Raw genomic sequence first — 17,065 nt, forward strand, 5'->3', positions numbered from 1 at the left:
TCTAACTCTCTCTGCTGCCATTCTATCTGCAAACCCACAGCGGTGAGTCAACAGAGCAAATCCTCACCCTAAAGCCATTAAAAATGTTACAAGGCAGCATGTCTCGGTTTTCCCAGTGTCTTCGAGCAAGAAAACGAAATGCTTGGTTCATTAGATTCCAACTTTGTAAAGCTACCTCAAAGTGAACCGGCACTAATTAACTCCCTGCGGGTGCGGCGGGTTTCTGGTTTGTAATCCTGACGTGTGGACTGTTCATCCCGAAATGATTCATAGGAGCAAAGGGAGAGCACAGAGTCCCGCATCTGAGGAGCCCAGTGGCAACCCCTTCTCCTGCTAGCCAGTCTTCCCTTTTTCTCTTTGTAGCATATTCAGGGGTGACTCACAGATCACCCAGGTCACCCGTTAAGGCACACGAAGCAGTTGGTTTTGGTCTAGGCACGGAATCGCGCAACCCTTAGCACAATTAACTTAAGAACCTTCTCGTTGTCCCCGAAGGAAACCCTGCACCTTTAGGCGCGACCTCCAATACACCCCCACCGCCCCGTGCCAGACAACCACCCATCTACTTTCTGTCTTTATGGACTTGCCTCTTCAATGGCCCGTATAAATGGAATCACGCAATGTGCGGTTCTTCCTTTGTGTCGGCTCCTTTGCGTAGCGTGTCGCCAAGGTTCATCCATGTTGTAGCACGTGAAAGTACGCCCTTCTTTTTTGTGGCCTCGTGCTATTCTGATGCATCCCCTGCCTCTTGTATCCTGAGCTCAAAACGTTGGCCTCTGCCGCGCAAAGCCGTCATGGGTCCAACGAAGTGGCTGCATCGGCGCATTCCCGAAATAATAGCACCCACGCTTGCGCTGCGGAAAGCGCGGTTTTACTTCCGCCCTCAAGCTTTCCTCCTGCTCCCATGCTGTAGCGTTGAACCCCCTCTGGCTGGGGTTCCCCAAGAAGCCACACAGATCACTCTGAGGTTCTAGTAACGTCGGACCTCTGCAGCTGAGTGTTGCGGGACGTTAGCCTGCGGATGTGGGGGATCTCCCGGTGTTCCTTCGAGAAGGAGGTGAGCGCAGGTCCTCGGGCTGGGGCTCTTAGCTGAGAGAAGGTGGGCTTTCAGGGCCTGGACATCATGCTTCAGCTCGAGCTTCTTGTCCCTTGTTCGTTCATTCAGCGCATCGTGGGCACGTTCCCTGGGTCAAGGTGGTTTTGGTGCCAGGATTCCGTAGCTTAAAAAAAAAAAAGGCACGGTCCTTGTGCTGGGGATTATCGGTTGAGGCAGAGAGATGGGCACTTAACTAAGCAAACAAGCATGTGAATCTGCCAGGCTCATGCGAAGCACCAAGTAGGAGGGAGGCAAGGAGCTACAGAGGTCAAGGTGGCATCAGGCAGCTCCAGGGAACGGGCTGGGGGCGGGCGACCAGCTAGAACAGGAGCCACTTGGGCTGAGCAGGCCTGGTGGCCATGGCAAAAATAAAAAATCAGGTGGATTGGAGAAGGGTTTGGAAAGTGCGAAGGCAAGACAGACGCTGAGGACTCCTGCCTGGTGGAAGGATTGGCGCCCGGAGAAGGCAGAGGGATGGGGTGTGGCCTTACACGGGCGTCAATGTCACAACGGGACAGGAGTCTCGGGGAGCAGAGGGGGGGCTTGCTGTTCTGTCGCACGGCCTCGGTCTTCTCTGAGTATAAGGTCATCGGCTGTGAGGACCGGGGAGGGAAGACGGTTTGAAAAGATGGGAGAAGGTATAAAGTGAGGCTCGTGTCAGACTTCTTGGGGGAGGACACTGGTCTGCCCGAGGGCGTGGTTCCTTCCAGTGGGACAAGTTGCTTGAGACCAGACGTGAGACCAGGCTCACTGGTCAAAGACAAAGGAGGGAGAGAGTTGGGGTGATCCCAAGTGAGTGATCACAGCGGTGGGGAGTGGGATCCCAGCTGCAGACAGGAGGGGGCTTCAGGAAGAAGGGAAGGTAGGGTCAGTGGAGGGGTCTGGACGAGGTTGAGAGCTACAGAGGGAGCCACTTGAGGGACGGAGGCTGAGGTCAGAGACGGGGTTTGCAGCTTGGTGTTAGATCTGGGGCAGTGGAGGTAATGGGATGTTGACCGTGTCCTTCCCGTCTCCCTAGGACATGCCCCCTTGTCCGCCAGTGCGGTCCCAGGACGTATTCCAAAGGGAAGGGGTGCCTCGCTGGGAGGCAAGCTAATGCCCATCCCCCACCAAGCAGACATTTCCTAAGACACCTTCTCATCACCTTCTAAGTGGCTGGCATTTAAAAAATATCCCCCTCTCCACCCTCGGCCAGATGGCTCTTCTCTGTGCAACCAGAATCATTAAAAAATGATTTGCAATGTCTGAATATTTTATAGGTCACCGAATGGGAATGAAAAGGTTTCCATTTTTAAAAATTTTCTCCCAATGGATGTGGACGTGGATACAAAGACCGAGGATTGTCAGTCATTGATTTCTAAGTGAATCTGTCTGAGTTAGGACCCTTCGGGTGTGAGTGAAGGAACGAACGTGAGCGGGTTTAAGCCAAAAAGAGGGTTGAGGCAGGTGGGCATCATGTGGCTAGAAGCCCATCTTCAGAAGACAGGGCTGGGAAGCAAGGCCTCAGGAGGGGCTGAAGCTCCAAGGTCATGGCAAACATCTCTGGCATCTCTCTTCTCTGCTTCTCATGGCACTTCTTCCTTATTCTTTCTCTCTCTCTCTCTCTCTCTCTCTCTCTCTCTTGCACACACACAGCCTGCCTGTGAGCTGAGCTGGATCGTATGTGGCCACCGCCACCACCTGAATCATTTTCATGTCCCATTTCTAGCAATTTCTAGTAATTCCAAATTTCTTTTTTTTTTTTTAAGTTTATTTATTTATTTTGAGGGAGAGAGAGACACACAGGCGGGGCAGAGAAAGAGGGAGAGACAGATTCTCAAGGAGGCTCCATGCCATCAGCACAGAGCCGGATGCGGGGCTCAGACTCACGAGCCATGAGATCGTGACCTGAGCTGAAACCAAGAGTTGGACACTTAACCGACTGAGCCACCCAGGTGCCCCCCAAATTTCTAACAGAAAGATATGTAATTGGCTGGGCTGGGGTCAGGTAGCCTCCCTCCTTTGATCAGCCCTGACCAGAGGCCATGTGATGTGATTATAAACATGGCTGCCTGGAGAGAGGGGCCCAGCCAAACTCCACCCAAGTCAAGATGCTCCTGAGGCGCCTGGGTGGCTCAGTTGGTTGAGCGTCTGACTTCAGCCTGGGTCATGATCTCACAGTTCATGAGTTCGAGCCCCGCATCAGGCTCTGTGCCTGGAGCCTGCTTCGGATTCTGTGTCTCCTTCTCTCTCTCTGCCCCTCGCCCACTCGTGCTCTCTCAAAAATAAACATTAAAAAAAAAAAAAGATGCTCTTACATAAGAGGATCAGAGAAGACCCACCAATACCCTGCTTCTAACTGCAGCGTCTGATCCAGATTTGGGATTCTACCCAGCAGTCTTGCTGTGCCCACACAGGGGACAGGGCACCCCACCCTGTGGGGGGGTGCTTTAGGGACAAGTACTGAATGTCAAGCTGAGGGCCCTCATTTCTATAGAAACACATGCCACCCATCACTGCTGTGACTCAGGCAGGGGGACGAGGTGCCTCACCCACAGTGACCACGATTGCACTTCTTGGTTGGGGGGTGGGGAGGGAAATTGCGGTGAGCAGCTGTGGGAGCTGAGAGTGCCCGGATTTGGGGACAGGAGGGATGGTGGTACCAGGATTTGGGGGCGAGGGAAACAGGGGCCAGGATTTAGGGACAAGAGGGATACTGGTACCAGTATTGGGGGGCAAGAAGAATGAGTGCTAGGATTTAAGGGCGGCAGGAAGGGGGGTTACCAGGATTGGGGAACAGGAAGGATTCAGTGCAAGGATTTGTAGGTGCTCGTGTAGTCTAGGCTCCTACCTAGAAGGAGAAGTTAAGCAGAGATACCATTTTTTCTCCAACACGAAGAATCCTTTCGCACCCTAAGTTCAACCTGGAGAGACTTCTTTCCTTCTTTTTGGGGGGGGGGGGGGCGGGGGGAGATACTTCTTTCTTAAGGTCTGCACGGACCGAAGCTTGACACAGAAGATTTATTCAGGGGGAAAAAGAACTCAAGGTGGTTGCCCTGCCCAAATTTAGCGAATCGTCTTCTCTGGTTTCACCTAGACAGACTCACAGGGACTATGGGAATCACCTTGCTGTCTTTATAATCCTTTATCCAGTTGCCAAAGGCTGAGCGTGCCACGGACAGCGCAGCATCACGGAAGGATCGAGGGCATGTGTGCCCAAGACCAGGAGCGGAGGCGCTACCTCTCCCCAGGCGAACGGTGCATCTCTGAGCCTCAGTTGTCCCATCTGCGGGAACGGGGATGAGACGCGTCTTCACTCCGTGAAGACTGCCCGAGATGCACCGTTGGATCGCTGAGCCCGGGGTCCAGCGCGTGTCAGGAGCTCCACGAATAATAGTTTGCTCGTGGTCTTACAAATGCATCTAAAATGGAGAGAGTCAGGCTTGCAGGGTGGTAGTAAATCGCATCCCAGCTCCTGTTGTTATTTTCAGGTTCCTAACCCACTCGCGGGGCCGTCGTCGTGTAGTAAGTGGGCAAGTTTCCTGACATGAGCCTGTATCACGCACAGCAGTTTAATGTCTGGAGGGCCGGGTTATTCTGCAAAGCTCATCTGGACTGTCCTTCCTCCCTGAGCTCTTCATCTGTCTCCAACTGCAAAGCCTCTGGCATTTGCAGTGAGCCCAGCCCTGCTCAGGCCGTATCTTGAGAACAAGGTGAGAGACAGATGTGAAAGAAGGGTCATTCCTGGCAGGGAGGACTTAATCCTGCCAGGGAATCAGGGGCGTCCTTCTCAGGCTGCAGAGGCTATTTCGCCAGAAAGCATTTTGTGGCAACCCGGTTCGGTTCTCTGGGGCGCCGCCCTGGTCCCTGGGTCAGCGGTATGGCCGTGGTCAGCCAAAGGGCATTCCTGGGGGGCCCTGGACGGCTTCCGCCGCCTCCTGTCATCGTCACCTAGATGTGACCGTCCCTGCCGATGGGCGCGAAGGCACCAGGGTCTCCTGCGCACGGAAAATCCACAGTTTAGGAATGTTCTCTGGTTGTTGGTCCTGGGACATCCCTAAAAGAATTTAGTTAAGTCCTTTGAGAAAGGAAATGAGCTTTTCTTGCTGCTGAAGATGTCTTCCCAGCTCTTTTTTAAAAATCACTGCAGTGGAACTTGGACGGTTTACGTTGGCTCACTCCTGTTTCCTGTTGCCACTTCTCCCAGATACCAGCTGGGCTAACGAACAAACAAAAATAAGCAATTTTCTGCAGGAAAAATATTTGGTTTCCTCTCCCTTCTCCTAGCTGGCTGTGGTGCACTTCGCCTTCAGAAGTCTTGTTCTGCCCTCTGCTTTCGCTCACGCTACAGTCCTGTCTGCTTTGCCCCAGGGCATCTTGAGATCGGATGGTTTATTCTTTGGGTCAGTTCTGCAGGATCTTTAATCCACTTCCAAAACAGTCTGTTTTGCTGCCCCCTCTCATTTGTCTATTGTCCTTATAGCACTGAGAGGATCATTCTAGCAAGCGGTCTTAGAATTCTCTTTCAGGCTTATTAAGGAAGCGAGTGAGGACTGAGAGCCGTGGATGAAAAGCAGAGGAGGAGCTGGGAGAGCTCCGTGGTGGGTTCCGGGCTGATTACAGTCATCTTGTTTCACTGAATCTCCGAGAAGTTCGCGTTCAGAGTTAATAGCGTTAGTTATTGAGGTGTCATTTACATACCTTAAGATTCACCCGTTTTAAGTAAAAACAGTTCAGTGCGTTCTAGGAAATTGACAGAAATGCACAACCAGCACCAAACTGCAGTTTTTTAAAACTTTTTAAAAAAATGTTTCGTTTCTTTTTGAGAGAGAGAGAGAGAGCACGAGCAGGGGAGAGGCAGAGAGAGAGGGAGACACAGAATCGGAAGCAGGCTCCAGGCTCTGAGCTGTCAGCACAGAGCCCGACGCGGGGCTCGAACTCATAAACTGTGAGATCATGACCCGAGCTGAAGTCGGATGCTTAGCCAACTGACGACCCAAGCATCCCTGAATTAAGATATTTCTTTTTGGTTTTTAGTTCCCAAGAACATACTCACAGCGATCGATCCAGCCGTTGCTAATCTGAAACCTTCTTTGAAGCAGAAAGACGGTGAATATGGTAATTTTTCTGGCTTACTACCAGCATTTTTCTTTAAGTAAAGGTAAACAGTCCCACGTGACTGCAGTCGGGTGACATTGGTTGGACAGGGGATGTCAGGAGGTCATTGGAGTTACCAGCTCTGGCGATGGCAGTGCTGTGGTGATCGGTTGCAAACGGTGGCCGGCGTTTTGTTTTGTTTTTCAAATTATAAGTGGGATAAAACCTCTTTCCCTTACCTGCTTATTTCCCAAAGTACCACCTGGCAAAAGAGATCTGCTCGGAAACAAATTTGGGGTTCCTGGATGATGGGCCTCCTGGAAAGAGGACCCATCGGGAATGCAGGTGGGCCAGACCGAGGCTGGGCCTGAAGACTTCCAGAAGCCCCCCCTCCTCCCTCCGGTTTTCACTGGGCTCTTGTAAATAGGAGGGTGGGGGTGAACATTTTAGTTTTCTTATCCGATCGAGAATGGAATTCAGCCCTTTGGGACTCCTGATGGGAACCACAAAGTTTCTGTAGAGCATCGAAGATGTTGCACGTTGTGTGTTGAAAGTTTTATATTACTCTTATTACATTTATGAGGTCTTCTGTCCCTAAATCGAAAAGTGAAGTATGCTTGACGCGGAAAACGGGAAAGCACCAAGGACTAGAACTCGCCCCTACTCTCAAAGCTTAGAGAGAACTAATGTTAACGTTCCGTGTTTGAGTTCCACCCCCGCGCCAGCTCTCCGCCGGGCTTTGCATCTCCCAGCCCCACTGCTGCTTCTGACACGGTTCCTACCCTGAGCCCCTGAATATCCCGATCCCCCCACCCCCCCCCCGGAGGCTTCTGCCCTGTCTGTCATCCCCAGGGGTCCCCAGATCTCTCAGGCTGCCCATCGCGAGCTCACTGAGCTCTATCACAGAAGTGTAACCAGGCGTTTGCAATCAGACCTGCCCTGCGTTTGCTATCATTTCCAAAAAAGTGGCCCCGCACAATGTCCCTCCATAATCTCCCTCCCGTCTTCTCTGTGCAGACAGCAGCTCTGTGGTTAGGTGTGTACGCCGTGAGTAAGCCTCCCAGAGGCATGATGAATGCCATTGCCTGTAGGACGGGAAAATCTGTTCGTTCCCTGCCGCAGTGGGGTGGATGAGTGGCATCTAACGTTGGAACCCACCCATTTTAGGGTTTCTAAATCCGTCTTGTGGCTTAATATTTTCAGAGACTATTTACTCAGTGCTCTTGCTGGCCTGTAGTCTTCTGTAACTCAGTCAGAGGCCCATTTATTGGATTTCTGTGACTTTTTATTCATTATGGCAGTCCTGGGTTGGGAACAGAAGGCATCCCGTGAACGGCCGTGACTCATCGCCCTTGCATTTCTTTTTTATGAAACAGGTATAAACTTTGACCCAAGCGAAACGAGGGTTCTGAGGAAAGACGGAGTTATTGTTAGCAACTCTCTGGCTGCCTTTGCCTACATCAGAGGTAGGTCGATGCATCGAAGCTTCCCAGAATGCTTTACCGAACCCTTACTGCCAGCCGCGATGTTTAATTACAATACTCAGCTAACGAAAAACGACTGGAAATATGACTCAGCACGTGCTGTCTCCTAAGATCTGGAAACACGGGGGCCTAAATTCAGGGGCCGCTCCAGCTGGGTTAACACCCACCAGAGAGCGACATGGGGAGGAGGCAAACAGATCAAGTCACACTGCTTCGGAGTTGGGTTCCATGAGTAGTTTCCTCTGAGAGAAGTAGGAACCCGAGGAGTACATTTCCCAGTTCTCAAATTTGGGAAGGGCACGGGGTTCTTAAATCCCACCCTTGGCTGGGAGACAATGGAGCTAAAAGGTCCCCTTAGTGAACAGAACAGGCCATGCCCTGGGAAGGCTGAGTCTCTTCCTGACTCACCAGTGTTACCTCCCACGGTTGCCAAGGGTCCCCTTGATGATCTTCCCCTCAAGGATCCGTCAGACTCAGCCCTCCCTACCCGGCGGAGCCAAAGCTGCTCCTCGGCATCAGTGAGGGGACGGTGCGTGCCGTGCCTTTGTTCGTCACCACCCTGTCCGCTCACCTCAGGGTAGACCGTGTTTTGTCACGTGAGCTCCGCAGGTTTCGGCGATGTCTGCCTGACTCTGTTCAGGGAGGCCAAAGCCTCTGAGGCCTTCTGTACAATTCGTGTGACCACAGAGCGTTGTGGCATTGCCGCTCGAGCCGGCCGGGGCTGAGGCTCTTTGGGGGGAAGCCTTCCTCAGCGGAAAAGAAAAGTGTTAAGGAAACAGCTCCACACGGGAGGTGGAAAGGATGGTCTTGGGATCTTCTACTGTTCCGTCGTCTTCCGGCGTCCGTATTCCTCCCGAGTGTGTGCTGTGCGGTTGTTGGTTTCTTCTGAGAATCTTCTCTCTTCAGACGACCCTCCGACTTCCATTTCTTGCTGTTTCTGATAACATTTATGAGGCCTTTTCTCCCCTTCTGCATAAAAGTAGAGGATGTTTGATGTGGCAAACACGGGAGCCCACCAAGAACTAGAACTCGCCCCTGCTCTCAAAGCTTGGAGAGAACTAGTATTAACGTTCTGTGTTCTTCTGGCTCCCACCCATGGCCAGCTCCCCGCCAGGCTTTGCATTTCCCAGCCCTGCTGTTCTTTCTAACAGGGCTCCCATGAATATCCCGATCCCCCAGCAGGGGAGGCCCCAGAGCCCTGTGTCACCCTTGTCAAAGTTAAGCGCCACAAGGGTTTTTGTCAGAAATCTCCCCACGTTTTCAGAGTCCCTAGAGAGCCCCCTGGAGGAAAGGCATCATGAAAAATCTCTCAGGGAATAACGAGCAACCAGGAGCCGCGATGACCCTGCTCACGGAGCTGTGGCCGTGCTGAGCCTTGTCAGTGCCTCTGGACAACTGTGTTGGTCGGCTTGGGCCACCGTGACAAGACACTGTAGGCTGGCGGCTTCCACGGCAGAAATTCACGTTCTGGAGGCTGGAAGTCCAAGATCAAGGCGCCCACAGAGTCCGTTTCGAGTGAGAGTTCCCTTCCTGGCTTGGAGATGGATGCCTTCTCACTGTGCTCTCACAGGAGATGGGGAGAGAGAAAGAGAGAGAGGAGGAGGAGGAAGGAAGAGAGAGAGAAGGAGGAAGGCAGAGAGAGAGAGAGAGAGAGAGAATGCTCTCTGGCATCTCTTCTTATAAGGACCCTGATCCTCTTGGATTTGGGCCCCACCCTTAATGACTTCATTTAACCTTAATTACCTCCTTATAGGTCCTGTCTCCAAATACAGCCGCATTGGGGATTAACCCTTTGACACACGAATTGGTGGGGGGGGGGCACAATTTAGTCCATAGCGAAGACCCCGAGAGAGAGGATTCTGATCCCACATTCTGCACATAGGGAAGCTCAGGGTCGGAGGAGTTGAGCCATTTGCCTGAGGCCACAGCAGGGACATCACCAGGGCCACGATTCAGACTCAGCAGATAGAAAACCTGTGCTCTGGTTTCCTCTGAGCAACAAATGTGCCCTTCAGAAGTTTGAGGGGTGGATGTACCCGAATTACTCCCTCCCTCCGTGTCTGTCCTTTTATACACACGTGCCTCCCAGAAATCAAATGAGAGATTTCCTCATTAGCACCCATTTCACTGCTACACATTGCCTGACTTGAGGACCAGTGCTTGCTCTCTTAGTTGTTGTCACGGCCCAGGGACCAGGACAGGCTGGCATGGGACAGATGCTCGGCAAGTGGTTAACCAATGAGCAGATGATGAATCTTCATCTGGCGTCATGAGCTGTCCTGCACCTTCTTGTCACCGTGTATTTGCTATTTATAGGTAGTCCGTTTTGAAGAAATGTAAGGACTTCGTGCCCGGTGACTTGGTTTTATTGAGGGTTGCTTGGGCGCCTCCGTCCCCGAAAGCCGTGGGGAGGAGGCCTGTCTGAGAGGGTGGGGGAACCACCGGCAGGAGCAGCCGGAGCTGAGAGTGAGCCGGGTCAGCTTCTGGAAAAATCAGCTTCGCATGCTCCGGAGATTGGGTGGATCCCAAAGGACGTTTCCCCAGGTCAGGCTACACGTGGTTTTGACACATTGGTGCAGTCACATACACACAGGGGACAAGTTGACTGGGAGCCAAAACTGAGGGGCATGTCCTGGGATACTGGAACACAGGGGTCGGCAGAATGGACGTGAGAATGTCCAGGGGTCTCCGAAGAACAGTTTCTCTTTGGGCCATGTAAGTGACCTGTGAAGCTTTCCCCAACAGTGAGGCATCATTTTAGTACGTTTAGTACATTTAGTACGTTCGAACATACCCTTAACTGTGCACACCTAATTCATTCTAGAACCAGATCATCAGTTTGAAGAAGCCTGTGGAAAAGTTCTGAAATCACAGGAATGGAGAGGTGTGTGTGTGTGTGTGTGGTTTTTGGAAAGCGGTTTATTTGCTGGCTCAGCCATCAGCCCCCAGCAGACTGTACCCAAGGAGCCTTATTTGGACAGTCTTGCTCAGAACCTGACTCTCCCCCTGCACTTATTTTTTGTTAATGTTTATTTTATATTTGAGAGAGAGAAAGAGAGAGAGGGTGCGTGCGCATGCATGTACGCCAGTGGGGGAGGGGCAGAGAGAGAGGGAGACAGAGGATCTGCATGACAGCAGAGAGCCTGATGTGGGGCTTGAACTCGTGACCTGTGAGATCGTGACCTGAGGCAAAGTCGGACGTTTAACCAACTGAGCCACCCAGACGCCCCACCCGCTCCACCTGTGTAAGTTTCGTGACAGCAGCTTGGTGTGTTTCCCCCACATATACCCGCAGGTATGCCTCTCGTGTCCTAATATTTCTGTCACTTGCCTCTGCTTGGGCCTCCAGCCCTCTGGCAGAGCATGCTGTGGACGGTCCGGGCGCCCGGGGTAGCTGGGGTAACTAGGGTAGCTGGGGGTCACGGTCAGAAAGCAGAGCTTGTCCTGAGATGTGGAGGCATCGTGTTTTATATGAAAGGAATTCTAGGCTACGAGACGGCCCCACATTGAAATAGAAGTATGATAACACATTCCAAAGTCAGAGTTACATGAGAGGGAGGACGATCGGGGATCAGCGCCACCTTGCCACGGAGGTGTGTCTTCCGATGTGTTCCCACGGTCTCTAATCTTCGGTTCTGTGACAAGGTTATTATCGCGTCCGTAAGTGCTGTCAGACCAAGGGCTCAGGAAGCTCTGTGCTTTCACCTATCAGTAGCAGGGCCCAGGAGGCGGGACCCTGGCCCCGGCTTCTCGGCGTCTTACTGGGACACAATAGGTTGGAACTGGAGCTCGTGTTGGCTCCAGACCAGAGATCTAAGAGTCAGGGGGCCTTAAAGGCCACAGGCCACCCTTGTGAGATTCCTGCGGGCTTACCGCAGCCGATGACATTAAAGTCCTTCACTTAAGCCTGTGACGAACTGAGGCTGAACTGAGAACAATAACACGATGTGAAGATTCTCTTTAACTGCAGGGAGACTAATGCCTTTATCTTTCTGGAACACATAATAGGAAAGGGGTCATAGAAGCTGCGAGTGGTCCAGTTGAAAACTGACGATGTGCCCTCAATGTAAAGTCCAGGGGGCGGTGGCTGTGGAGAGAGAGCCCGGCTGGAGCTCAGGGTCCCAGCCACGCGGTGGCTGTGGACAAAGGACAAGGCTGCCTCAGGAGGACTTGGGCCGGCCCACCTCCAGGTGCCCTCTAACTAACACCTGGTGATTCTGTGACCTCGAACCAGTCAGCGTAGATGATGAGGAAGCCTGGCTCCCATGAGGCTTTGCCGTGTTCACCAACTTTGATCACGGGATCTCAGCAGACTTGGTGTAGACATGGCCTAAAGAGCGACCACTGGGCAGGAGGCGCGTAGGGCCTGATAAGTGAGAAGCTCTCCTTGCAGTTGACCGTCACCTCCCAGAAGCAGAGGGGGAGAGGAAGAGAGGAAGCTATGTAATGGAGCCCCGCCCACAGGGCACCCCTCTTCTCTCGGACTCAGCAGGTGTTTGCATAATCCCTGCTCTGCCCTGGGCGCTGGGGATTCGTGAAGAACAAGAGAGTTCGGCCCCTGCCCTCATGGAGCTTGCGTTCTCTGGGGTGAGACCGGATAAAACACCTTCAGCGATTTAGTGACATTCAAGATGCTATGGAACCTAACGACTGGGGGTGGGGGGGATCCTGGCCCAGCCTGGGGATGGGGGCAGAAAGGTCTAGATGAAGGAGGAAGAAAGAACATTCTGTGCAAAAGCACCAAGGTGTGAGGCCATCTGCCCCTCGCCCCGGCCCCGTGGGGAATGGAAGGAGGCCAATGCGGCAGGAAAACAGAAACTGAGGCATGAATGAGTCCTTGGAGCTGAACTTGGGGAGGGTAGCTGGGGCCAAGGCCTAGCAAGCTTCGCAGGCTACGGTCAGGATTTGATTTCCAACTTAGTGAGAAGAGGGAAACCGTTTACCGGTGCTAAGTAGGGCAGTGATGTGATCCAGTGTGCAATTTTAAAAAGATTGCAGTGGCCACAGTGGGAAGGTGGGTGACAGGGCGGGAGAGGAGAGAGGAAGACGGAGAAGGACGGTGGTGTTCCTGGTTTTCAGATAAATTCACTAGATCAAAAGACGCCTTAATGAAAGTGGAAGTCCCAGCCACTCACCAAGAGATAGTCACAACATATACTGTCAAATGGTTATTACCAAGAATATATAGGAACTGCATACATGTATCAGCTCCCTCGTAGGTCCGTCCCCAAGAGGAACACTTGCACGTGGGCATCAGGGACATTTACAGGACTGTTTGAGGCTACGGCGCCCACGTGGAAAGAGCCTGACGGAGACAGCGACCAGCAGAAGAGAGCGTGAATAAGCCATCGCGTAGTCAAGATAACGGAGCAGTAGGAGGCAGCGTAATATTCAGTTAAAAACTCCCAGGGTGGCTCAGTCGGTTAGGCGTTTGAGTCTTGATTTCTGCTCAGGTCATGATCTCGCGGTTCGTGAGTTTGAGCCCCACATCGGGCTCTGTGCTGACAGTGCGGAGCCTGCCTGGGATTCTCTCTCTCTCTCTCTCTCTCTCTCTCTGCTCCTCCCTTGCTCATGCTCTCTCTTTCTGTCTCTCTCAAATAAATAAACTTAAAAAAATAAAAGTAATGAAATGAATAAACATCAAGGAGGGCCGTGCCCTGACCAGCAAAGAGGATGTGTCCTAGCCTAATTTAATTCCTAATTTAATTCTGTCCACCTGGGCTCCTTAAAAAGGAAGGAAGGGAAGAAGGGAGGGGAGGGGGGAGAAAAAGGTATGGTAACTAGCCCAGAGTTAACCTGCCTGCCTGGGGCAGAGCCAGATCTCAAACTCTGTCCAGGGAGGGTGAGGCCCAGGTTCGCCCACCACACCACTGCTGGGAATGACTGACCTGTCAGAGGAGAGGAGAGAAACCGGTGATCGTGGTTTCCTGGAAGCTCGACCATCACGGGACTCTTTCTCCCTGGAAGTGGCCCTGTCCTGACCTGTGGGTGGCTGGAAAAGGAACAGGCGGGACTCCGTCGCCCCACCCACAGTCCTTACAGGTGCCACAGGGGTGATGGCGGCAGGCGTGGCCGCCAGCGGGACTCACGGTTTATGCTGAGGGAAGGAGGAGATGGGTAGTGGCTGCATCCAAAGCCCACATCGGGCTGCCCCGAGAATGGGGGGGTTGGAGGGGACATTGGCTGGGAGGTTTGGGGTGGGGGGGGTGGGGTGGGGTGGGGGCAGCAGGGAGAGGAAAGGGACATTCAAAGGGACAGGAGGGGAGAGGAGTCAGGGGTGAGGAGTCGGCTCTCAGCGGAGGCTGTGATGTGTGGGAGGGAGAAAGAAACATCCGCCCTGTTGTCTTAGAGTCTCTGGTCTTTCCATCATTCTGTGTGTTGTTGTTTAATGACTTTGTCCCAAATGGCAGCCCAATCCCCATTCTGCCTCCGCTCCCAGAAACGAAAATAGCCTTTTCTTTTCTCGCAAAGGATGCATGGCTGTGTTTGATCAAATCTTCAAAATGCCTTGACCCTCAGGAAAAATATATTACTATTAATAGCACTTAACACACCCTGTCCTTCCCTGAGCTGGATCGATTGGCGTTAAGACTTCCGTGTCATAAGGAGAGCGATCCGATTTTTCTAGTAGGGGTGATGGCAACAAAGAACAACATATCTGGGTCCAGGAGCTGCACCCGCGACTTGAGCTGCAAGTGAAGGAAGCCGAACGGAGAGGTTTTGAATTTCCAGGGGATGCGTCCTGCTTAGTTAGATCTCTTCCCATCAGACCACAGTGGGCTAGATCCCTTGATGATATAGGAAACTTAACAACCCTGGAGTTTTGACACCAGTCTGGACCTCTGGGGAAGGACAGAGGCAGCAAAGGCAATAGTCATTATTCATGATACTTCCGTGTGGTAAATGGGGGGCGGCGTTGGGGCGGGGGGCGGGGGCTGTGCCTAGAGAAGAATCACTGAGATGCACTGAGCAGATGCCAGGGGTTCCAAGTGCCCACCCCACAAGGAGCTCACAGCCCGAGATCCTGAATCCAGGTCTGGCTAAGCCTACAGAGGCCAGTTGTCCACAGGCGGTGGCTTCCCTTTGCTGGCTCAGCTTGAGCCTTTGTTTCAGGGGTCAGCAAACTGTGGCCCTCGGGCCGGTTTTGTAAATCCGGTTTTTAGTAGCCACCCCTGTAGGTCTGGGGCTGCCTTTGTGCACAAAGGCAGCACAGACTCACGGCCCACAAAGGCTGAGATCCTCACTATCTGCCCTTGAAGGAGAAAGTCTGCCAGCGCCTGATTTCTGTTTTGAGGGAGTTTGCTGCATCGTTCTTTCCCAAAGCGGGAGTGCTAGGACCTCAAGGGATACATAACTACAAAATGGGGGACAATAATGAACCTTTCCGCGCAGGGATAAGGTAAGGATTCACCTTATGTCGGGACTTAGGCCAGAATACGTGGTGCAAATTAGCATTGTTTCTGTTATTCTTACGCAATCATTTGGATGTGGGAAGAACTACTAGAAACTTCTGCGTGCATTTATTTTTTAATCTAAAAGACATCAAGCTTTGCTAGCATCTACTGTATTCGTAGTACCTTCATGTACGTATACTTTATATATAAATTAATTTTTCATAATTCGCTGCTACCACTAACACTAGTGAACAGTTTATCGAGCGCTTACTACGTGTCAGTGAATGTTCCCGGAGTGTTACAGGAATGCACTCTTTGGCAGGAAGGTGCTATTAGCTCCATTTTACATATGAGGAAACTGAGGCACAGAGGGGTTAGGTAACCAGCCAACAGTCACGCAGCTAATAAGTGGCAGATCGTAGTTTGCACTTGGGGGGGGGGGGTGGGGTCCAGCTTCTGAGTCGCTCTGCTGTGTGTCCTCTCGTGTACCTATACGGATTGTCCACGTAGGCTCAAAACCTTTTCTTGTTTTAAACCAACGGGAGTGTACGACCAGTTAGGTGAGGCTGGTTTCAAAGATGCTGTTCAAGGGGCACCTGGGTGGCTCAGTCGCTTAAGCCTCTGACTCCGGCTCAGGTCGTGACCTCGTGGTTCGGGAGTTCGAGCCCCGCGTCGGGCTCTTTGATGACAGCTCAGAGCCTGGAGCCTGCTTCGGATCCTGTGCCTGCTTCTCTCTCTCTCTGCCCTTACCCCGCTCGTGCTCTGTTTCTCCCCCTCTGAAACATCAATAAACATTAAAAAAAATATTTAAAGAAAAAGATGCTGTTCAGGATTGGCGTCCCGCGTGAGCTGTTGGTTTGGGCAGACGTCTGTTTCTGTGGATTGGTGAAGGCTGACAGTCCCGGCCAGCTCCTGACTTGTCCTTTCCCCCCCCACAGCCCACCCAGAGAGAGCAGCCCTGCTGTTCGTGTCCAGTGTCTGCATCGGTCTTGCACTCACATTGTGCGCCCTGGTCATCAGGGTGTCCTGCACCAAGGACTTCCGGGAGCTGCAGCTGGTGAAGGAGCACCTCGTGCCAGGAAGTGACAAGGCTGAGGAAGACAGTGAGGATGAAGAGGGGGAGGAGGACTCTTCAGACTCTGATTTTCCAGGGGAACCGTCTGGGTTTTGTAGGACTGCGTATCCTGTCTACAGTTCCATAGAAGCTGCAGAGCTGGCCGAAAGGATTGAGCGCAGGGAGCAAATCATCCAGGAAATATGGATGAACAGCGGTTTGGACACCTCACTCCCGAGAAATATGAGCCAGTTCTACTGAAAAAGAGACACATCTTATGCGATCACACTTTCTGAAGAGGGAAGGATCCAAAATGCCCCTCCGGTTCTATTTCACTCGTACCTTCCATGAAGGAGTATTTGTTATGTCATCCAACACCGGTGAAGCCAGAAGCTGTTAAAGGGACCTTTCAAACTGTTTACAGCACATTCAAAATAAATTAGGAGGGAAGTCTTTGTTTTCTTTATTTATTTAAATTCTTTAAAAAAAATTTTTTTTTAATGTTTATTTATTTTTGAGACACAGAGAGAGAGCATGAGCAGGGGAGGGGCAGAGAGGGCGGGAGACACAGGATCCAAAGGAGGCTCCAGGCTCTGAGCTGTCAGCACAGAGCCCGACGCGGGGCTCGAACTCACGAACCGTGAGATCGTGACCTGAGCTGAAGTGGGACGCTCACCGACTGAGCCACCCAGGTGCCCCTTAAATTCATTTTTATACATTAACATAGAATGCACATTTATTGCGTGCTTATAATTCCAGGCTCTGTTGTAGCTGCTTTTCATATAAGTCATTAATTCCTCACAACAACCTCATGAGGTAGGGCTATCATCCCTTTTACAAATGAGTAAACAGGAGATTCCTTGTATCAAAAAAAAAAAAATTGTACTGATATACAGGACAGCAAGCTTGAATCCATCCACTATGGCGGATTTTAATCACTAAAATTGTTTGTTTAGAACAG

At 52.0% G+C, this 17,065-nt stretch overlaps 1 protein-coding gene across 4 annotated transcripts in view; it reads left to right on the forward strand.

Moving 5' to 3' along the window:
* Positions 1-16,639, forward strand: part of EVA1C (eva-1 homolog C) — a 75,950-nt gene extending 59,311 nt beyond the window's left edge. For 2 of the 4 annotated variants that reach the window (XM_047876038.1, XM_047876037.1), the window contains exons 6-8: positions 6,113-6,193; positions 7,549-7,638; positions 15,989-16,639. In XM_047876038.1, coding sequence (XP_047731994.1) covers positions 6,113-6,193; positions 7,549-7,638; positions 15,989-16,365 — 548 coding nt within the window. In that variant the 3' untranslated portion in view covers positions 16,366-16,639. The remainder of the gene's footprint in view (positions 1-6,112; positions 6,194-7,548; positions 7,639-15,988) is intronic. The other 2 variants (XM_047876039.1, XM_047876040.1) reach the window with 2 other exon arrangements.
* The last annotated feature ends 426 nt before the right edge of the window (positions 16,640-17,065 follow it).

This window comes from Prionailurus viverrinus, chromosome C2 (genome assembly GCF_022837055.1).
Source record: "Prionailurus viverrinus isolate Anna chromosome C2, UM_Priviv_1.0, whole genome shotgun sequence".
NCBI lineage: Eukaryota > Metazoa > Chordata > Mammalia > Carnivora > Felidae > Prionailurus > Prionailurus viverrinus.